This window comes from Malaya genurostris, chromosome 3, assembly GCF_030247185.1.
Source record: "Malaya genurostris strain Urasoe2022 chromosome 3, Malgen_1.1, whole genome shotgun sequence".
Lineage (NCBI taxonomy): Eukaryota > Metazoa > Arthropoda > Insecta > Diptera > Culicidae > Malaya > Malaya genurostris.
Window position 1 is genome coordinate 42680372 of NC_080572.1, and position 24519 is coordinate 42704890.

The 24519-nt window shown below is 37.7% G+C and overlaps 1 protein-coding gene across 2 annotated transcripts in view; it reads right to left on the reverse strand.

Annotated features, from left to right (window-relative positions):
* Nucleotides 1-8471: 8471 nt before the first annotated feature.
* LOC131439390 (DNA fragmentation factor subunit alpha-like) overlaps nucleotides 8472-24519 on the reverse strand; it is an 83846-nt gene continuing 67798 nt past the window's right edge. The window contains exons 3-5 of one of the 2 annotated variants that reach the window (XR_009231112.1): nucleotides 18393-18625; nucleotides 12408-15566; nucleotides 8472-12249 (exon numbers count right to left, since the gene is read on the reverse strand). Coding sequence is in view for 1 of the 2 variants with exons in the window: in XM_058610333.1 (XP_058466316.1) it covers nucleotides 15143-15566; nucleotides 18393-18625 (657 nt within the window). In the remaining variant the exon portion in view is untranslated. Of the gene's footprint in view, nucleotides 15567-18392; nucleotides 18626-24519 lie in introns of both variants that reach the window. The other variant, XM_058610333.1, reaches the window with a different exon arrangement.

The window sequence follows — 24519 nt, forward strand, 5'->3', positions numbered from 1 at the left end:
GACAGAGAACCCACTTAGAAAAAAACGTTCAACGGTGGTCCTTCATTGGTCCAATACGTTGAATCATTGGTCCAATGAAAGTCCAATCAATCGTTCAACGGGAGGCCAACACGGGACCTTCGTTTGCCGATTTTGAAACAGACCGTTGAACCGAATGCCATTTTTTTCGTTCAACAAACCCGGCAGACAGAGGTCCATTGTTGAGCCATTTTTAACATGAGGAGTTGGAGCCCCGTTGGACTAGTTTTACTGCAGAATTTCTGAAGTTTTTTCCACTTATTTGTTTAAACTAACAATACATACCTGCACAATACTTCTACTTCACGTAGAATAACAACAAATTTTCTTTCTATGGAAAGCTAACACTTAATTTTCACGCTATTTTTGCAAGAGAAAAAACAACAACAAACCGTTCCAGCAAATTGAACGAATATTTCGTGCAATATATCGTTCAACAAGCGCTCAAAAATCAACAAAATTGAACGGCCTGCTGAGAGGGAATTTCGCCTAGCGGTAACAAGACTTCATTTTTGGATGCACACTTTTCGTGCAGTCGGGCAATCAAAACAGGTGCACTGTGTTTCAATGATTTGCACCGCACGAAAAAAAATGCACTTTCGGGGCAATTCTCGGGCAACTATTTTGCACCCGTTTTCTTTTCAGAGCAGCAAGCGTGCAAACCAAACTTTACAAAACCGTTTCATTGATCAACTGTCAGGGCAAAACACTGGCACCGAGCGAGTGGAATCAATGAAAAACGACATAAGTTTGATGAAACTACCTACTTCCGGTAAAACCTTCAACGACTGATAATTCGATCTTCGAAGACTGTACTCAGAAGATCGATCGTAGCGGTGTCCAAGTCTTCCTCTTCAAGTAACGGGAAGAACCAATCGCTAATCATGGCGCGGTTGCACTCGCCATTGACCGTGGCGGCGGCTCCTGCCTCATTTTCGAAGAAAAATGGCCCAATGATGCCGCCAGACCAAAATCCGCACGAAACCGTCACTCTCTGAAGATGCATAGGCTTTTCCAAGATAACGTGCGGGTTTTCCTTCCCCCAGATACGACAATTTTTCTTATTAACATACCCGCCGAGATTCTGGCACATATTCCGCAACATTACCATGATTTTCAAAGTAAAACTGCACTATTTTCACGCGTTCTTCAAGCGTATACACAACCATTTTCGTTCAGCGGAAGGATAAAACTAAGTGTCTGTCAAATCAGAAGTGACATTAAGGTTAAAAATGTCGAAATAGCCGCTAGTTAAAAAAAATTGGATGGCGGACCCTGTAGTAAGTATCTAATATAGTATACAAATTAAAACAGTTTTGAGCCAACCCTCAAAGAACTTTACCCTTTTTTTGCATCGTCGCTCTAAATGACGGTACGCGATTTCAAATATGTAGACTATAGAAAACATAATAAATATGTAGACTATCGAAAACATGAAAAAACTGCAAGAAAAATGCAACCATATTTTTCGTAGATACTAGATATTTATTTATTATGTAGCATTCGTCACTTCCTTGAAGCTTGGAATCTTAAAAAAACTACCTGTGCGGCCGATCCTTCTTTTGCTCAGGGATTGCGTTCGTACACATTCGAGTGAAAACAATAATGGCTTGTTGGCATTCGTTCGAAAGTATGTGTTCGTCAAATAGTTGATACGGACGTAAAGAAGCAAGATGATCAACATGGAAACAACTTGACACATTAGCGTCCCTTACACGAGTCATTAAAAATGTCATTACTAAAAAATAATATCATTTTAATGAACGTGTAATGGTGCAATGGACAATAATAATGCTCGTGTCAGTCGGTGTTGAACAGTCGTTCGCACCGCACGCGTATAGCTCTTGGCTCCTGGAATTTTTTTCTGGCTACCTAGAGTTTCATTGATTCAAGGCTTCAGTCTTTTTCAAGGCTACCTGAATCACTAACTAAGTGACTAAGTGATACAAAGAGTGACTAAGTGATACAAAGAGTGATATTAGAGTGACTAAGAAATTAATCAGCCTTTTTTAAGGCTAGCTAGGAGTCTAATCGAAGACTAATTTAGCCTAGTTAATTTAATTTAAAATTTCATTAATTTCAAAAATGCCTGCGTCCAACCGGAAAGGCAACAAGCCTAAGGCTAAAAATAATTCAATACGGAATAAATCACAATCCGTTATTCAACATTTTTCTAATAACATTCACGATCTTATAGAATCTGAATGTAAAAATAAAAGACAACGGACGGATTTCCCTTCCGTTGATCCTATGCCGTCTAACAATATTTACGAGATTCTTCCTGAATCCGATTGTAGCGACATAGAAGAAAATTCTTCAAAAATTCCCAAAATGGACGCTTGTCGTTCTGGGAAGAAACATCAATCTATGCCACCAGTGACGGTGATGATTTCCGACTTCAAAGCATTCCGTACTGAGCTTTCTACTTTTCTCCCGGAAGTAAAAGTCTCATTTCAAATCGGACGAAGAGGAGAATGTCGAGTCTTGGTGGATGGATTGGAAGATTACGAACGTCTTATTCGATATTTGTCCGAAAAACTTCATAAATTTTATTCATATGATATAAAATCAGACAGACCCTTCAAGGCTGTCTTGAAAGGATTATCAAATGATCAAAGTATTGATGAAATTAAAAATGAAATAAAAGAATTGCTTGGAATGGTACTTCTAAACCACGCTCTGGAATTTCCCATGAACTTTACCTAATACACTTCAATCGAAGTGATGTAAACAATTTGAAAACTTTAGAAAAAGTACGTTTCATTTCCCACATTAAAATTCATTGGGAACATTATAAACGGCATAATCGTATTGCAAACTTAACGCAATGTCGTCGTTGCCAAGGCTTCGGCCATGGAACCAAAAATTGTCATATGGATATACGGTGTTTGAATTGTGGTAAATCGCATTCGAAAGACGTTTGTCCAATGAATGAAACCACTGATAAATTTTCATGTTCAAATTGCAATGGAAATCATAAATCCAATTATTTGAAATGTCCTGTCAGGGAAAAAATTTTAAACGCTCGTTCGCTTAGACAACAAGTCAAATCAACGACCTTAAATTTACAGAACATACCTGAAAATTCTTCTAAGGCACCTGCCAATTCGTCTTCTAACGAAAACAATTTATTGACAGGTAGATCGACCTCGTCATCATCTTCTTCTAATGTCAGTTATGCTGGTATATTAGGTAGAAATCGATCTCCTATTTCTTCTAATGTAAATAATCAAAACACAGGACCGCCTTGCAGTTCTTCTTCTAACGAAAACAATTTATTAATAGGTAGACCGGCCAAATCATCTTCTTCTAATGGCAGTCTACCTACAAATATTCCTTCAATGCCATTCGCTTCTTTAAATGAAGTCGATTTAGGCGATATAACTGAAAATAAAATGATCTACCTACAAGATCAACTTTTTCAAATGATCATCCAAATGAATTCGACTTCATCACTTTTTGAAGCATTTCAAATCGGATGGAAATTTGCAAATAATATTATAATGAATTTAAAATTTAACAGTGATGTTAAATAATTATTTGAATATTTTAAATTGGAATGCTCGATCTTTGAAATCGAGTGAAGATGAATTTTATAATTTTCTCAAAGTTCACAAAATTCATATTGCCATTGTGACAGAAACTTTTCTTAAACCAAATGTAAAATTGAAAAGTAATCCACATTATGTGGTTCATTGATTTGACAGGTTTACTGGAATTGGTGGTGGAGTTGCCATTTTTGTCCAACGCCAAATTAAACATCGAATTTTACCTTCTTTCAATACTAAAGTTATTGAAAGCTTGGGAATCGAAGTTGAAACCATTCATGGAATTTATTTCATCGCTGGAGCATATTTGCCATTCCAATGCACCGGCGAACAATTAAATTTCTTTAACGGCGATTTGCAAAAACTTACAAGATATCGATCGAAATTTTTCGTAATAGGGGACTTAAATGCTAAGCATGTCCAGTGGAATTGTAGGCAAAATAACAGTATTGGTAATATACTTCATAATCAACTCTCAGCTGGTTACTTTACAGTTCTTCATCCCAGTAATCCTACTTGTTTCTCTTCCGTGAAAAACCCGTCTACAATTGATCTGGTTCTAACAGATCAAAGTCACATTTGTAGTGAACCGATTACTCATGCTGATTTTGACTCAGATCATCTTCCTGTAACATTCAGACTTTCCAACGAAGCTATAATTAATCCAATTAGTTCTATTTTCAACTATCATAGAGCTAATTGGTTGGATTACAGATCTCACATTGAAAATCATGTGGATCATGAAACTATTTTAGAAAATTCTGCGGACATCGACACAGCAATTGATAATTTGAATCATTATATTATCGAAGCTAGAAATCTTTCAGTTCCCAAAGCTCAAACTAAATTAAATTCTCCTATCATCGATGACAATCTTCAACTGCTCATTCGGTTGAAGAATGTTCGTCGACGACAATATCAACGTTCTCGTGATCCTGCTATGAAAAACATAGTTAAGGATTTACAAAAAGAAATTAAACATAGATTTACTCTTTTGCGAAATGAAAATTTCGCTAAAGAAGTTGAACAAATTAAACCATAATCTAAACCTTTCTGGAAACTTTCTAAGGTTCTTAAGAAACCTCAGAAACCAATTCCTGCTCTCAAGGAAGGAAATCAAATACTTCTTACAAATGGTGAAAAAGCTCAAAAGCTAGCTCAGCAGTTCGAGAGTGTCCACAATTTCAATTTAAACGTTGTGAGTCCTATTGAAAATGAAGTCTCACTGAAGTATGATCATATTTCAACCCAAGTGTTATCACACGATGACATTATTGAGACGAATTTTGATGAAATTAAATCAATTATTAGGAAACTCAAAAACATGAAGGCTCCTGGTAATGATGGAATTTTTAATATTCTTATTAAAAATCTTCCCGATGTTGCCTTGAGACTCCTGGTTAAAATTTTCAACAAGTGTTTTTCATTAGCTTACTTCCCAAAAAGATGGAAAAACGCTAAAGTAATTCCTATCCTAAAACCTGATAAAAACCCAGCAGAAACATCAAGTTATCGCCCAATTAGCTTACTTTCTTCAATCAGTAAACTTTTTGAAAAAATTATCTTGTTAAGAATGATGACTCATATAAATGAGAATTCAATTTTTTTACCAGAGCAGTTTGGATTTCGTCATGAACATTCAACTACTCATCAACTTGTCAGAGTAACGAACATGATAAAATCAAATAAATCTTCTGGGTTATCCACTGGAGTTGCTCTTCTAGACATAGAAAAAGCATTCGACAGTGTTTGGCACAAAGGTTTAATAGCAAAAATGTCTGATTTCCAGTTTCCTATTTATTTGATCAAAATGATTCAAAATTATTTAACTGATCGTACTCTTCAGGTTAGCTATCAGAATTGTAAATCTGAATTGCTACCCGTACGAGCCGGTGTTCCGCAGGGTTCGAGTGTAGCTCCAATCTTGTATAATATTTTCACTTCTGATCTTCCAAATCTACCCGTTGGTTGTCAGAAATCGCTATTCTGTGACGACACAAGTCTGTTAGCCACAGGTAGAAATCTAAGAGTGATCTGCAGTCGCCTACAAAGAAGTTTAAATATTTTCAGTGATTATCTGTCAAAATGGAAAATTAAACCAAATGCAGCAAAAACGCAATTAATTATCTTTCCTCACAAGCCAAGAGCTTCTTTTCTTAAACCAAACAATAATCACATTCTCAAATTGAATGGCTTGGAATTGACATGGTCTGATCAAGCTAAATACTTAGGTTTAACGTATGACAAAAAACTCACTTTCAAGGATCACATTGAAGGAATCCAGGCAAAGTGTAATAAATATATTAAATGTTTATATCCTCTTATAAACAGAAATTCTAAGCTCTGTCTAAAAAACAAATTGTTAATTTATAAACAAATTTTCAGACCAGCCATGCTTTATGCGGTACCAATTTGGTCAAGCTGTTGTTCCACCAGGAAGAAAACGCTTCAAAGGATTCAGAATAAAATTCTGAAAATGATTCTGAAGCGTCCTCCCTGGTTTAGTACAAATGAGTTACACAGACTCACAAATATAGAACCATTAGATGTAATGTCACATAATATTATAAGCAAATTCCGACAAAAATCGATGCAATCTTCAATTGAATCGATTCGCTCTCTGTATTAGTTAGTAAGTTAGTATATAAGTTCCTTTTCCCCATTACACAATACAAGTAGGTTTAGAATTTTCCCTACACAAAAATCTCAGAATTGCGGAAGCAAATGATGTCTTCATGGTAATAACCAAATCATATATATATATATATATAACAGGGCTGAAAAGTCACCACTTGTGGCTGAACACCCAATTTAAATCTTAATAATTTAATTTTAACTCATATTCCAATAAATAGTTATTTATAAAAAAAAAAATGCTCGTGTAAGGGCCGCTATTAGCTGAGTTTCGCGTAACCACTTTAAAATTGTAGATGTCGCGTCTGAAACTGTTGTTTACTTATATAATGGAACGCCCATTGAGCACGTGTTTCGTGGAATTTCAGGGGCAAACAGTTGTTGATGAGCGCAACATCTAACTAACAAAATGAATTGTTTGAAACTAAAGCATTATGTTCGGTAAGACTTTGGGAATTACCTATGCATTTTTAACTACATAACTATTCAGTCAGCTGTCCGGTCAGCCTGTTACGATTATACATTATACTATATTAAAAACTGTGCTAGAGAGCGAGAGCAAAATCTATAATAAATGTGTCATTCATTTCGATCGCAAATTTTTCTCGGTAATGCTTGGTCAAAGTTGTTTACAAGTCACATTATGTTATGATGATTTTGTCCTCAACCATACTATATCGTGTATAGTAGTGGATGCCAAAAACAATTATTACAAAACATCAAATACGAAGATTGCCTATCCGAAATTATCAACGATACTAAAACATGGGAGCTCATGCAGGAATAGTATCAGTCTGGAAATTAACGGAAATGGAATTAAAAGTTTTATCCATCACAAAAGGCAGCATCAATATCGGTAACTTCTATGATTTTCTGATGAGCAGATCGCTATTCCGACCCTCTTAGAAAAAAAACGGTGGTCTTTCGTTGGTCCAATACGTTGTATCGTTGTATGCTGAGTGGGGAGTGTTGAACCACGTTCCTGATGTGTTTAATGGTATGTCCGAACCCATATTGGACCAAAATACAGTGAACAATCATCGTAATGTTTTACTAAAACTATGTTTCGATCATTTTTCAAAACTTTGCATGGAACAACTCGCAAGATATTTGAACTGTGCGCAGCAATCAATGCGAAAGAAACTCACGAATCTGATTTTGTTCCGAAATGAATCAATTTGGAGATGTTCTTAAAACATATTTTTACTCTAATCATAAAAACTCCCTTTTGAAATGTAATAAATCGTTTGACAGAACCAGAGAGCTAAAATTTTTGCAACGTTTGAAAACAATGGGAGCTGTCAAGTTGTTCCCCGGTTGATGATGATATAAAATCAGCGAAAAAACAAGTCAAATAACAAATGGTATTGTTTTTATGCATGTACCATGATTAAACGTGTGATCGATTCGAACGTAAACGGGAATACGAATTTGATATACTTTCGAACGTATCACATATGGCCGTAAACAGGAATGAGGGTGTATGAGATTTTTTATTTGAGCCTAGGTTTGTGAAAATCGGTCAAGCTACATACACACAAACATTGCTCAGCTCGATGAACTGTGTCGAATGGTATAGGACAATTAGCCCTTCGGGTCAGTGAAACTAGTCAATTTTTATAATTTTCCTATATGAGAAAGGCAATAAGTATTCTTTTACGAAATAGAATCGTTATCATGACTTTGTGATAATACTAACAAGTAGGTACAAATTAAATTAAAGCGAATATCAAAGATGGTAGACACTACAAGTGGTTCTTATCATTTTCGTAAACAGATTTTCAATACAGAATTTTGATCCTCCGATACAGATTTACAACATTTGCTCCTGAAAAACTCATCGACATATAATTTCGGAACTGGAAATCGGATCTGGATGAAATTGTACAGTAACTTTTTAGACAATGAGAATTTTAATTAGAATCTAACACTAACTAACAATATCTACCAACTAGATGAATTTACCAGTAGGTTTTATAAAAATTTTCACCTCGTTTCGCCATCGCTTGTGGAAAGAGATCCATTTCCAGCTTTATACTACAACTGTTCCATTTCACTTACCTGTTAGGAATACTTGGTACTCAGCAATTGTTATAAATTTCGGGCGACACTGTTGATATTAGTAATGATTCAAAAACTCAATTAATTATGTAATTGTTCAATGTAGACAACAAAAAACGATGTATTTGTGTGTGTGTTTTTTTTTATTTGCCGTAATATTCGGGGGACAATTATTGTTATATAAAATCAATTCGAAAAAACACCATGATGTGGTTCACAGTGAATCAGTGCTGATTATTTAAAATCAATTGTTAACCTATTGGATTTTCACGTTCATATACGGCCCGACGCTATGCCATTCACTAATGCGCTTCACTAATTTAGTTGCTATCCTACTGTTTTACCGTATGTTATGGTTATGTTTTTGTTTATCTTTCAATAGTATTATGTTTTAGGGATGACAGCAGAGTATGCCTTTTTCTGCCTACTAACTATGGGGTTTGAAATCAGTTTGTTTCAACTGTCTTTTGTTAGTTTGGGCTTTATATTTTAAAACTTATTGTTGCTGATTAGTTGCACTTTCTATAGTTAATGAATAATTTATTATCCTAGTTGGTTTATGTGTAAATTTTAAAGTCTTAACGTGTGTGTTATTGGTTGTTGATGCTACAAAATCGTGGACAATAGGATGCGTGAATAATACTTTGAGTTTTTCTTGCGTGTGGTACAGTTTTAATATTCAATATGAGAGATTATTAGTTAATGTTCAATATAGGCATTTTCTTTTTGGAGGAGAGTTATTTAGGTGATGTAACAAATTGTAACGTTTTCCTGTGCAATCTGTGACGATAATCGGAGTATGTCCTGTGTTCTAGTTCGGTCATTCAAATTGTTTAAAAGACTTTCTCAGACCGACGATAACTAGTCGTGTTTTCTAGTTGCAAAACTCACAAGGTTTTTTTCTCTATAGATTGGGTTGAAATGCTAAACTACACTGTCAATTTTCTACTGAAATGTGGTAATTTAAAGGATTTACGTGACATCGCTCAAACACAGCTGATACCGAACATAGATACAGTTTTTTTTGTTTCAGCCAAGCTCACTTTTGATGAGAGAATAATGGAGTATTAGGTTGAGTTTACGGTAATTGAAGATATAATATACAAAATTACATCATTCCTGTTCATAGTTCATAGAGAACTGCTATTATATAATTGAATATTGAGTTAGATCCTATTCTCTGTAATTTTATTTAATGAACTAATTTACCATTTTCAATGCAAATGTACTACCTCTTAGCAAAGACATCATATGAACAAGCTCCAGCTGTCACATTTCCCGAGAAAATCATTGGTAACATCCTGTTTTGCCCTCAAGTGAGTCCGCATCGAATCTCGTACATAGAAGTAGGGGAGAGAAATGTCAAATTCGTGCGCATTAAAAATAGCAGCACTGCACACCCATACAATTAGCATGATATGTTGAATGTGATGCCATGTCATATCATTAATTTCACAGTTAATTTAGCTGAATATTACATTGATACAGACGCAAAATTTATTTTTACATGTTGAAAGATGTAATACTCTGGCACAGGGCCGCTTTCACAGAGGGGCAACGGAGGCACGTGCCCCCGGACCCACGGTCTTAAGGGGCACTTGACGAAACTTAGCGAGCAAAAAAAAAGGTCATTCAGTCTGTTCTGAGCACCCAAATAAATTTTGCTCTCGGGCCCATCAATACGTGAAAGTAAGGCTGCTCTGGCATAACCCAAGAAATTACAGTATGCTTGACAGCACAGCAAATCATCTTAATGAAACGAAATACAGAAATTAGTGTTCCAGTTGGCACCGACAGTAAAAACAAGCTCTCGCTCTTCAGAAGAAGCGTTCTGTTCAAATCCTCTAGGGATACAGTTTTTAACTGAACAAAAATGAAATCTGAAAAAAGTGTGCGAAAAGCGATAATCCTACGTGCTGCGAATCAACGGTATTATGCAGATCGAGAAAACAGATTGACATTGTTCCTCTTTGATTTGCTGTATCGCTATGTATATAATAAAGTCATCTTTTTTCTTCACTCTCGCGCTCGCCCTGACACCGGACTTAGCCAATTGAGCTTGATCCTGACGCAGTCGAAAAGTAGAATTTACTTAAAGAATATCGACTACTGCTTTGTTCTGTACTTTTGTGGTTGCTCGCGTCGAGCACAGTTGGTTTTAAGTCATCGACATTTTTGACACCTCGAATCACTGGACTTACTTAGCAAGAAATGTTTAAGAAGTTTTTTTTATTATGCGGCCGATAAGTGTGAAAATTGGGTCCGTTTTTTTTTGTTTATAGAGAATATGATTGCACTTCAATCGAGTTATACCTGTTGCTCTCCGTTGTTATGTTCACTTTCTTATAAAAAAGACTGCAATGATAGGTGCGTAAGTTTCATGGCTGCACTGAGGATGCAACCGTCGAACACCGCACAAAAAGGAAAGTGCACTTATGCTCAGTGTCCAATAGACAGATTTTAGGTGTGAGCTTGCGGCTAAAAAAGTCAGTCATTTAGGAGTTAGCCAAGTTTTGTGCTAGGGCACATAACCGTTTTTATTATTTTTATGTTTCGTCTTTGACTCATCAGTGCAGGGCAGTTCAAATTGAACTTAACAGACTTAAAGATTCTGCTGTTTACAGAACACTTTTTGTTTTGCAACGAAATGCAATGCCATTTCTGAGGTGCACGTAACCTTTTCTGTAAATAGCAAAAACTTTACGTCTGCTTAGCGGTTCAAATTGAACTGCCGAGTTTAGCTCTAAGTTCTGCACTGATGAGTCAAAGACGAAACGTAAAAATAATTTAAAAAAGTCAGTTCGAGAGAATCATATTCTCTTCGCCAGAATCGCTCGCTCGTGCTCTCGCCTAAATACAGCCATGTGTACACCGGTATACGCACTAGCGCGCGTTTAGTGATTTTTAATGATTCGTAGAAAATAGAGTTAGCCTAGCTCTGATAATTTTCATCACAATAGCAAAAATCTAGAATTCAACAATAAGTTGTATTTTCGTTGAACATGCGAAGCCCCCAAAAACTTGTTCGCTCCTTGGGGAACCAATTCAGAGTAAACTGCAAATGAATGCTGTATGTGCAACGGTATCCGTTTCCGAAAAAAAACTTTTTTTCAGGTTTAAAACTAGCTTTCTATTTTCTCCGAGGTCGTCTCTACTTCTCGTGTTCACTCTGATAGCAGCTTAAGAGCTCTAGCAACCAAAAGTTCCACAATTACAGGAAAAATCCATTTTCTTGTTGCTTAAAAGTACACACAGAAATTTTGACACCTTGCTAGTACAGATAAATTCTGTGTGCACTCTTTCGCTGCATAGAAACTGAAAAATTTATTCTAGAAGGACCCGGTGATCGTCCGCAACTAGGTTAAAGCCAGGTTAAAATAAACAATATAAATGAATATATTATAGAAGCTGTTTAGTAAATAATTACTTAATAAAAATGGGTTGCTCAGAGTTTTGTTTCATGAAGGCTGCCTAAGCAAAATCATCAAATTTTATTCGGAGTTTTGGTTAGTTGGGTTTTATCCGGAGTTTTGGTTAGTTGGGAGAGAACATTTTGTGATTACTAACACGAGTCAACTACAAATGTGAAATACCAACCTGCGACCTTGAAACCACTGCTATGTCGTAGTCACGTGAGAAAATGCAACGACCGAGCTGAAGGAAACGAAGTTCGTCATTGAACCAAAGTTGTTTTTTTTCGATGAGGCAACTTTTTGGGTGTGGGTTTGTCTGAAGCGTGCTTGGTTCACCCGCGGTATACGTTTCACCATAAATCAAGTAAACCTAGATTTCTCACTGTAAGGAGACACTGACAGCACCTCTAGTGAGAAACGGGTGTACTTTTCTTCCCATTAGCTACTGTCATAAATAAAATAAACCTAGATTCTCCAGTGTAATAGTACTGTAGTTGAGCAACCCGTGACACCAAAAGCGCCGTCTGGTGTAGAATGGGTGCGTAAATGCTCCTTAAATGAATGTACAAAGTTACCTGCGCATTTAACACAACCACAGTAGCTAATCGAAAAAAGTACACCCGTTTCTCACTTGAAGTGCTGTCAGTGTCACCGTACAGTAGGAAATCTAGGTTTACTCAATTTATGCTACTGTGGTTGTGTTAAATGCGCAGGCAACTTTATACACAGTCACGTACCCAGAGGGGGTGCCCGAGGGGCCCGGGCCCCTCCTGAAATCAAAAACAGATATATAATTATTTAGAAGGTCTAAGGCATGTGTTGCAGAGATAACAAGACAGTAAACGTAAAGAAATGTAATACAATAACAGATCCAGTGGAAAAGTTTAAAGTGTCTTTTAAAAACACCCGTAAGAGGCACACCGAGAATTAGGTACATAAGCAGTCTTCAGTAACATAATTTTTTTTACCTTGGGCCCCTCCCGAAACGAAATCCTGGGTACAGGCCTGTTTATACATACATTTTAGGAGCATTCACGCACCCATTTTTCACCATACAGCGCTTTTGGTGTCATGGGTTGCTCAACTACATTACTATTACACTGGGGAATCTAGATTTATTTTATTTATGGTTTCATCTAGCGTTTCTGCAACTGACTCCTGTAGTAGGTTGTGAAAATATTCAAGATCTACTATAAGTGTTTGTTCTTATGAATGGTGGCGATTTTGTTCAAATAATAGCGGCTTCCTTTTTTTAAGTCCTTTAATTCTAAAATGAATATTATACGTATTTAAATGTAAAATCGTATAAACTATTTTCGTAAACAGACGATAGTCATCAAATCAATAGTTAGTAGATCAACATTAATATATAGTTTCTCAGATTTTACTGGTTTTTTGTTTCGTGATTTCTTGTAGTATTTTCTAGCCGATCGCGCTCAACATCTTATGAATCCGGAACTGTTGGTTTCAATAGCGTTATGATGGGTTGAGCAACCTTTAATTTGAATTAGTTTACACGTAGATCAGTAATTCCTGCAACTGATACATGATAAATGGCAACACCAAAACAAAATCTGTATTATTTATTCAGTGCCAACTTAAAAAATTACCTGTCCAAATTTCATGACATTCTGATGTTTGGCCCGCAAGTTACAGTGATTTAATTGACGCTATTCTCCATATTCCTCAAACAATGGATTCGGAACAATTTCGTGTGTTGATTTATCATTTCTTTTTGATAAAAAACAGGACATGCTTGAAAGGTGCTACAGGGACTCTGTCTCATCAAAAACAACCATCTGTCGGTGGTATGCTGAGTTTAAACGTACTCGTACTACCACTGAATATACCGAAAACCGTGAAAAATGTCCACCAAATCATTTTAGAAAACCGTAAATCGAAATTGCGTGAGATAGCTGACGTCTTAAAGATATCTTACTAAAGCTGTTGTCAGAGTGGGTGCAGCGTTTGTTCACGGTGAACCAAAATCGACAAGGGGATAGATGAAAATTAAGGCATTTGTGATTGAGAACGATCTGACAGAAACCTCAATAATGTAATAAAATTTGGCATTTATTAAGTTACTCATCAATAAATGATATAGGTTAACACTGTTCGATTGAACAAATTATGAAACGTCCATCGAACAGCAGGATCAAGAGAGATTATCAATTAAAGTCCATTTGAGCACTTCTTTACTGAGTGACAATCGTACATTCTGGAATTCGATAATTTAAGGACACTTATGTAGTTTTCGCTAGATAAACCTGGAACTGACCGAGAATAGATTCATTCAGATTCAGTAGAGGTTCGGAATTGACTAGAACCGGAAATTTTGCGCCCGGAGCAAAATAAGATCGTTCGTTTAGTGAGTAAAAAAAGGCTAAACTCCATCTCCGGAAAAATGAGATGACATGGCCACTGGACTCGAATTTCATTTCATTTGGCTTCGAACAAACGGTTTGACAGCAGTAAGGCTCTTAACTGGGTAAGGTTTTGCATCAAACAAAAAAGAGTGTGTTTATGCGATTTGTTTGGCAACCCTTAGCGAGAGTAAACACATAAATAAACTTTGCATTACCGGTTCTAATTATCACTGCAATCTCATTAATATAGTTTTAGCAATCTCCCTTTATCCTTTTATTTTTTCAGCCAAAAACCTTCTATATTATTCCATTAAGTGCCTCACTTCGTCCTCAACTCAATCCGAACCGAGCCGTGATGGGAGTGAGTGGAAAAACATTCTAATTGTAAAAGGTCACACCCATTTCCAGTATCGCCCTTTGCATGTAGTGACGGAAACGAGATGAAAAGGTAAATAAAACGTCAAAAATGTCGAGAGGCCAGTAAAACATGTCCAAATATGTCGAGGCAGGAATATTAATGGATTTCTGCACCGTTGCACTGTTTGGCACAAAGCCTAGATATCGCCCGTCTAGATCGGTGAGTGAATCAATGGAAGAAGGGGTGGAAAATGCTTCGGAAGAAAGCGAGTTGACGCCAGTATCTATTTTGTATAAACTAATAAGCTCATCATTCGGGATGAGATGGGGGGTTGTGGGATAGAATGGGCTTCAATAACTTTTGATCAGAACGGCTTACTGGCTTCAGTGAAAAGCTGCATCTGTGTTCGTCTGCTGTATGTCAATGTTGCTGAATTCATTTCCCATATACATTTACTCAACTAAATTAAGGCAATTTGTATGGGCAGAGATTATTTGCATTTTCGTTACATTCTCTGTGCTGTATTGCATCTATCAGTAACCGTTGTTATGGCCATAAAACTTTTGATTCTGATTAACATTATTCTGAAAAAAATTTATCAATGATTCCGCCTTCCTGTAATTAGGTGATATCACACGGTTCAATAACCAACAACAATAGCTACAAAAGATTTGCACAATTGATTCACAATCGATGGTTGAAACAATTTTACTTCTGGCAGAAATTAATCTGATAAACCAAATATCAAATGTTCGATGTATCGTCTTTATTGGAATTGTCCGTCGACGCGTCACTACGATCAGCTACCGTTGTTGCGACCACTGAAGACGCGGAATTTCCTGAAGCGTTCGTACTAATTTGCTGTTGAAATGTGGCTAGTGTTTGGGGATCCAGTTCAAGTGTGATTTGCTTACCACTGTTGCTGTTGCTGCCTCGCCTCGCACTATCCAGCTCGTCTGTCGCCGGTGTAAGGTAACGGACGATGCCAACACCACCACCTAAGCTACCCTCCACGCAGTCATTACGGTCATCTTCATCATTATCATCGTTGTTGGTGGGCTCACCCCCGGGGATGTTGTGTACGATGTTCGGGATGGAAGCCTTCTGTTTAGCGATCAGCTTTAACAGCTCAATTGCGTCAAGAGCCTGTCGCTTTTCATGCAGGATTCTGTTCGAGAAAGATGGAATATACAGACAGGGAGAAGAATGTGAATGTTGGCGAAATAGCATCGCTATCAGCAACGTTCGAACTACAACGGTTAGCAAAACACCTGAGTTAATGCATATATTGTGTGGGCAATTGTTAATTTTTGAAGCATTAGTACAAATTCCAAAATTAGCACTATTTTAATCAACAACAGAAAAAATCATTAATTGGGATAATTATGATACACAACGTAACAGAAGTCATAAACTCAATTCAACGAGAGATTTTCGCATGATTTCCGTCGCATTGATTACTACTGATATGTAAACAAGAATCACCCAAAAAATATATTATCACTACACACAACAATTTGTCGCTAGTGATCTATAATTAGTATGTACAAGATAAGACATCTGTCAACAAAACTGACGAAATTGTTTTCATTCTCTGCAACTGTCAAAAGATGTATTGAAAATGGTAGGTGGGTAATGTCAGAGACATGACATGAATGTGAATAAAACTGGCATGCTTCATTCACACATCCGAGTATAGAAAGTCGTTCTCATTAGTTGATTTATTGTGTGATTTGTGTAGGCTTTCATTTCTTTATTTCCAGAATTGTATCGGTGCACCTATCCTAAAGCACATAGAACAAACTTCCATTTTAAATATTCAATTTGTGTAAGAAATTCAGCTGCCGTTTCATCAAATAGCAATTCGCCTACTCAAAAATTTAAACTCAAATTTTTATGTTCGATTTTTTTTTACATTAATAAATTGAAACTTAATAAATCTAAACTACCATTAGAAAAATCTGAGTTTTGTTTTTCACGCTGATGCTTATTAATTGTATTATTTTAATTCAAATAGGAAGTTTTGTATTATTCAAAAATTCCAAAATTTGTATTTTCACAATTTATTCATAAAATTCACCAAACTTCAATATTAAGTGATAAACCAGTCTGTAAATTTTGACAGTTCAGTTGAGTTGAGATGAATTTTACAAGTGATTCAGTAAAACGAACTGTTACTGAACTGTTTACTGACTGTTTAGTTGTTTGAAAGTCAGTAAAATTTTACCGACATCCGTAAATATGATTTGGTGAGTCGAGCAGTCGATTAAGTTGCTCTCGTGTGTTTACTATTCTAATACACAATTGAATGTAGCGGGGCAAAATATAGTAACGACTTCCGGTGAAACTCTCAACGGGTGAGCACGTTGCATCGTGATAGTCCGGAGAAAATTCGTGTATTTCGCAAGAAAGGATTTTCAGCCGTACTTTGACGATTCGATGCAGCCACACAGCGAGATTTTCGCTTGTAGTCCAGTGAAAAGAAAGTCCATTGGACTATAAACGAAAATTAACTGGCAATATAGCCTTAGTTGCTGTGCCATCAAATCGGTTTCATCTCAAGTAAGGTGACGCCAACCAGAAAAGGAGAAGAAGAGAAAATATAGTAAAAACTTGCCCGGTCAACTGTATACGATGCGAATTAATTAAATACTGACACCAGCTGTTTTAATCCACCTAGTGGTATGTTTTGTCGGACATAAACTAGCATAGCATAACCTACTATAGTTTTGAGCCAAATTTAGCAGAATTTTTCTCATTGTCGCTCTAAATGAGGGTTTGCAAGTTCAAATACCCTTCACTTTGTGAATCCGGAAGTCCGATCTGGATGAAAATCAATGGCTGTCTATGGGATCGTAAAACCTATCATTAGAACCTAAGTGATTCAAAATACCTATTCTGAACAAAAGAATCTTTAATTATGATATTTCGAGTTACGTGACAGCAAATATACAAACTGTTAGATAACTTTGAGATTTTCGTATAGTCTTAAATTTTACTCCATGTATTGGAAATTGCATTACTACATGCAAATGCCAATTCATAACACAAAAGTGAATCGAACCAAACGAACTATATCACATTGTGAATATCGATATTAAGCTTGTGCAATTAATTCAACAGCAGTAAATAATGTTCATTTACAACAATTTACAGCGCTAGATTTTTTTTTTGCGCAACTAATTAGCCACGTAATCTCGAAAGCGATGCGAATAAAGGGTGATTCGATAATTATTGCGACCATTCAAAGCTTGTGTAATAAAAATTAACGATATTTTACCAAGTTTTTGTTTGGAGTGTATTAAGTAGATAGTTGGTGCAGATGAAACAAAAATCCGCTAACCGTTCGCGAACGGAATTTATTCACACACATTTCAAAGTAAGGAATGATATGTGGTTAGTTCTGTGAAAGTTGTTCCAAACTCGAACCCGACCTCCCGTACCCGATGAAAAACAAAAATCTTTACCCGAACCCGAAAAAATACCCAAATACCCAAAACTCGACCAAATTTAAAACCCGTTAAAAATGAAAAAAATCGTGACCTGTACCGGACCCGAACCCAACAAACAAAATTTTTCCTGAACACGAACCTGACCAGTACTCCATCTCTAATATTAATAATCGATTTAATAAATACTTTCAAGTGTCACAAAAATGATCAACCTACCCTGTAGTGTCATATCATTCCCAGTAAAAACAATTCTACAATATATTCGAACCATTCGCTTTTCGATGCGTACAAATAACTCTAGCAACATGCTGTAATCCCAGCAATGTAAATAAACGAATAAAAAAATAGTGATCTACATAACTGAGGTTAAGCCGCCATCAAACCAAAAACTGCAACTATAAATTCTACCGTCCAAAATCCAACTCAAACAACACAAAAACAAACGTCATCGAAATGACCGGAAAATATATCCCAAGAGAGACGGTAGGTAGATGGGGGGTTTCTAGAAACCAGAACCTCATCCGGTCTCCTGGCCCCCTAACCTGCCTGATGCTTCCTTGAGCTGCTCAATGAAATCTCGTCCGGTAATGTCGGCAACCGAGTTGGGGTCCATGTTTGACAGCAGTTCCAGATCCGGCTCACTTAGCACCGACACATTGCACAGGTTAGACTTCATCTGGGCCACCAGTTTCTTTAGGTGTATTCGTTCCACTTCGGGGCTATCGGTGATGTCACCCGATTCCTTATGGGTCGCTATAGTTACGTAATGTGTGGGCTGCAGAAGAAACGAGAATAGACGAAAAACTAGAATGAGAACCATAAATTTTGTTTTTTTATTAAGGAGGCATTTTACACAAGAACGGTTCATTAAAGGAGTTTGATTGTACAGTAGAATTATTCATATTCTTGGATTATAGTAGGATGTTTCCTGTGGATCGGTTTATCTAGATCCAAGCCATGTCATATCTACTATCATCTAATATATTTGAATCATTGGTTAGAGTGAGTTTTGGGGCCGATTCGAAAATATTGGCCTCGATCCGAGCATTTTTGGCTGAGTAATCAACAAAATCATGCGTCGACTGGTGCTCCAATTAATTATTAAACTACTAGCTGAATTACCCGGCGAATTCTAGACATTGTCCTGCTCATTAAAATACTCTACTTAAAGTGAAAGATAACTTAGACGGGAACTCCGTACATGTTCAGATTACGCCCTTAGTAAAAAACCCTCCCTAATCCACCTAGTGGTGTTATAATGCCTTTTTCTTCCTTCATAACAGCACAGACTAACAGACATGACAGTATGAGTAAATTCTTATAAAAATAATTTTTCGTGATGCACTAGTTCCACCTATATTGTACTGCGCGAACTATTTACTATCTGTACACCCCTTGTGTTATGTACAAGTTTTTTTACTAGTTGGTTTCCCCTCGTTTGTCAACACCGATCAGCTGCTTGCAGGGATGCCTGATTTCATCAACATATACGAGAATGAATCGACACAATAAATTATTGGATTATTATCTACATTTAACTTTTTCGCGAAGATAACCATTTATTTGACTCAACGTTGTTCATCAAGACAATTTTTTAGTGTGTTGGTAGTTTTCACCCGAAATTAAGTGGCGGCACACCAGAAGCAAGTAAATATTGTAACAAAACGGGTTCGATTTTGTATTCCGTTGGAGGATGAGAAGTAGGCACAATTATGTATATAGTTTTGGCAATATGTATTAAATCTGTATCCTGCATGAAATTCGCATGGACGTAAACAAATCAATACATTACAGGTAATTCTGTATGAATGGCAACTCTGTTGGTAAATGAAAAAATAAACACAGTCTAGATGACAGACAGGATGTTTTTGATAGGGTAACGTGGCGCCATCATGACACATGTGAGTACTGTCCCAAATAAAGGAATATTCGAAATGACCGTTAAAATGATTGAAGAATCTAATTTGAGTGTCCTGTCTGTTAGTCTGTGATAACAGTCTCATGAAAATATTTTTTATCATTTTAATAAATAATTTTGGATACTAATTTTGACACCAATTGATTCAGATTGATTCGAGTAGTTTACAAAAGCATGCTCCAGTGTTTATGTCACATAGTCGGCATCATTTTTTCAGCCTAGTGCTTAACTTGCAAATAGTCCAAATTAATAAATCATATATATATATACAGCTCTAAAAAATCTCATAAGACGAACATAAATGGAGCGTCGTATTTAACGCAAACTTATATTCAATAACATGTAAAATTGAATGATTTGAAAATTACATGGCTTGAAATCGAATGAAATAAATAACAAAAGATCGATAGCAATAGCGCGACTTGAACCGAGAAACATTAGAACACAAAGCACGCCATTTAATCGACTGAGCCACAACTTTTGATGTCTTTTTTTTGGAAAGCACGAATATTCATATTTAACAGAAAAACAATTTTTTCCTGAAATAATAATTAAAGTCAAACAAGTGCACCGTGCATATGAAACATCATTTGGTTGCAAAAAATCGAATTTCTCCAGAAGGGAAGAATGAACTCGACGCAACGAATGTTTTTGATTTTTGAATTTATTTTTACACCGCGATTTTAACTGAAATGTTGCTAACAATAAACTGTCCAAATTAGGATTCGATCAGTGATCGACAAGTTAAGCCCGTATTCGAGAGAGTTGCGCTGCGGTACACTCCGCGCGTGTGGGTCGTGATTGGAAAATTCACTGGTCCGAAAGTATTAATTTTTCAACTCTGAAACTTTGCCATTTTTGAATTCATTTTTACACCGCGATCTTAACTGAAACGTTACCTTACCTTACCTAACAGCTATAGGCCTGGGGTGTCCTTTGCTGTATCAAGAATACGTCTCCACATAACTCGGTCCATGGCTGCTCGTCGCCAGCCACTCAAGGCACGGACGCTTCTGAGATCACCCTCCCCTTGATCGATCCACCTTGATCGCTGCGCTCATATTCTTTTTGTACCAGTCGGATTAGATTCAAGAACCATTTTCACTGGGCTGTCGTCCGACATCCTTATGACAGCTCATCGTAGACGTCCGATTTTAGCTGTCCGTACGATGGGTGGTTCCCCTAGCAGCTGTTGCAATTCGTGATTCATACACCGTCTCCACGTTCCGTCTTCCATCTGCAACCCTGCCATAGATGGTCCTCAGTACCTTTCTTTCGAAAACACTGAGGGCGTGTTGGTCCTCTGCCAACATAGTCCAGGTTTTGTGGCCATAGAGAACAACCGGTCTAATGAGCGTTTAGTAGATGGTCAAATTTCGTGCGGTTGCGTACTTTTCTCGATCGAAGGGTTTTTCTGACTCCAAATTACGCACGATTCTCTGCCAAAATACGTCTCTGTATTTCTCTGCTGGTGTCATTGTCGGCGGTCACCAGTGAGCCCAAATACACAAACTCGTCAACGACCTCGATTTCGTCACCGTCTATTAATATTCGTGGTGGGAGGCGTAGTGTTTCTTCTCTTGAACCTCTTCCTCTCATGTATTTTGTTTTTGACGCATTTACGGTCAGTCCGATACGCCTAGCTTCAGCTTTCAGTCCGATGTAGGTTTACGTCATCTTCTCAAGGTTACGTGTTACAATATCAATATCGTCAGCGGAGCCAAAAAGTAGTACGGACTTTCGGAAGACCGTGCCACTCGTGTCGATCATCGCTCCTCGAATCACACCTTTCAAGGCAATATTGAACAAGATATAAGAGAGCCCATCACCTTGCCGTTGCCCTCTCTGAGATTCGAAGGGACTAGAGAGTGTCCCAGATACTCGGACGTAGCACATCACTCTATCCATAGTTGCTTCGACCAATCGCGTCAGTTTATCCGGGAAACCGTATTCGTGCATGATCTGCCATAGCTGTTCTCGACCGTTTTGAAGTCAATGAATAGGTGATGCGTGGGTACGTTGTATTCACGACACTTCTGGAGTACTTGTCTTATCGCGAATATGTGATCCGTAGTTGCGCGGGCTCCAGTAAATCCCGCTTGGTACGGCCCTACGAATTCCTTAGCTATTGGTGATAGACGACGGCAAAGGATTTGGGAGAGTACCTTGTAGGCGGCGTTCAGCAATGTGATTGCGCGGTAATTGCAACAATCCAGCTTATCGCCCTTTTTGTAGACGGAACATACCACTCCATCCTGCGGTAGAATCTCCTCCTCCCAAATCTCAGAAATCATCCATTACAGCGGTCTAGCCAGTGCCTCTTTTCCATGTTTGAGCAGCTCGCCTGGTAACTGGTCACTGCCCGCGGCTTTGTTGTTCCTCAGCTTGCCGATCTCCGTGCCTGTCTGTATCGTTCCTCGTTCGCTCTAGTGCGGTGTTGCAGCATCCTCGCCCTTGCTGCATTCTTCTCTTCGGCCAACTGCTGACATTCGCCGTTAAACCAGTCATTTCCTCGATTCGATAACCTCGTACCTAGTACGGTTGAAGCAGTGCAACTCACGGCGGACCTAGTATTCCTCCAGCCGTCTTCAAGAGTCGCCGCGCCAAGCTGCTTTTCCGTTGGAAGCACTTGCTCCAGTTGTTGTGCATATTCCTCTGCAGTACGAACGCTACGTAGCTGCTCGAGATTGAGTCCCGGCGTTCCTGTGCGACGAGTGTTGTGCACCGTCGATAGTTTTGAGCGCATACAAACCGCGACAAGGTAGTGGTTAGAATCAATGTTGGCACTGCGGTAGGTGCGGACATGGATGACCTCGTAGAAGAATCGTCCGTCGATGACAATGTGGTCGATTTGATTTACCGTATGTTGATCAGGTGATCTCCAGATCTCCAGGATCTTTGCGGGGGGAGAAAGTGCTTCGAACTGCCATTCCTCGGGAGGTTGCAAAGTGCACGCATCGTTGACCGTTGTCGTTTGTTACCGCGTGCAGGCTCTCCAGTCCGATCACGGGCCTGTACATTGCCTCCCGGCCTACCTGAGCATTCATGTCGCCGATGACGAGATTTACATCCCGCCGTGGACAGCTGTCGTAGGTTCGTTCCAGCTGCGCGTAAAATACTTCCTTCTCGTCATCGGGTCTCGTCTCATATGGGCAGTGCACATTGATGATGCTGTAATTGAAGAATCACTATCACTGATTGGCTGCCACCCAATCACGCGCTGGCGCATCTTTCCCAACACTACAAATCCCGTTCCTAGAACGCTGGTTGTCCCACAGCTCTGGTAGAAGGTAGCCGCTCGATGCCCACTTTTCCACACCTTCTGTCCCGTCCAAAAAAGTTCCTACAGTGCTACGACATCAAAGCAGCGGATTTGAAGCTCATCATGCAGCATTCGGTCGTATCTTTGGAATCCAAGCGATTTGCAGTTCCATGTGCCAAGCTTCCAATCGTAGTCCTTATTTCGTCGCGTAGGTCTTTGCCGATTATTCCGAGTCGTATTTCTTCCTTGATTATGCGTAACAAGTGTTTTCCAGGTGACTTGTTAGGCCTGCACCAACCTCCTGTTTCGCCGGAGGGCCATCGTGTCAGCACTGTTTAGAGTCCCACACTGACACAATGACGGTAATCAGCCGCTCCTAACATGGAGAACAGACACTGTTTCGAGCCGCCCCAACATGGGGAACAGACGCTCGGGTAGGCTTGCTATTTGTAAAGAGAAAGCAAGCCCCCCCTTCCCTGTCAGCATACGACCAAGGTCCCACCGGGGTAGGTAACCCGATATTTCCTATGGTTACTCGTACCCCAGCCGGCACCGCGGGGAGGTAGGGATAGGAGTTACTGGACAAGAGGTTATAAACCACATTGCGCATTGTCCAGTCGTTTACCAACCGTTGAAACGTTGCTAACAATAAACTGACAAAGTTAGGATTCGATCAGTGGCGCGACAGGTGTCGACAAGTTAAGCTCGTATTCGAGCGAGTTGTTCTGCGATACACTCTGCGCGTGCGAGTCGTGATTGAAACATTCACTGCTCCGAAAGTATTATTTTTTCACTCTAAAACTTTGCCAAGATTGAGTTAAACCCCAAAGGCTTCTTTTTTCAACAAAAAAAAATAGGCTCAAGTTTGATTTGTTTTATTTGTTTATTAGTTTTTGACTTTTTTCATTACATAAACTATAAAGGTTGTTTTATGAAAACGCTTATTTGAAAGTTGAGGAAAAGACACACTTTTCATGTCTTGGACGATTTTTTGTATCTTTATTAGATTTTACAGTATAGGCAGTTGAAAAAAGGCTCTTTTTAATAAAAGCGAAACTTCAAAAAATCATATCTTGAAAATTCCACATACCATATTGAAATGAAAAAAAAAACGTGTCGAATATTTTCGGGTTTTTTACCGAAAAACATAGTTAGATGATAAAAAATTTTGGGTGGCTGATTTTGCGTGGAATGCCTTATATATATATATATATATATATATATATATATATATATATATATATATATATATATATATATATATATATATATATATATATATATATATATATATATATATATATATATATATATATATATATATATATATATATATATATATAAATAAATATATGATTATATAAAGACAATTAAAATTAAACATCAAATTACCGGGGCAAAGCTGGGACATTTTGATTTAACGATTATTTTTACATTTTAAATGAGATATTTGTTGCGTATTCAAGTTTGCGCTGCCTTTGGTATTTAA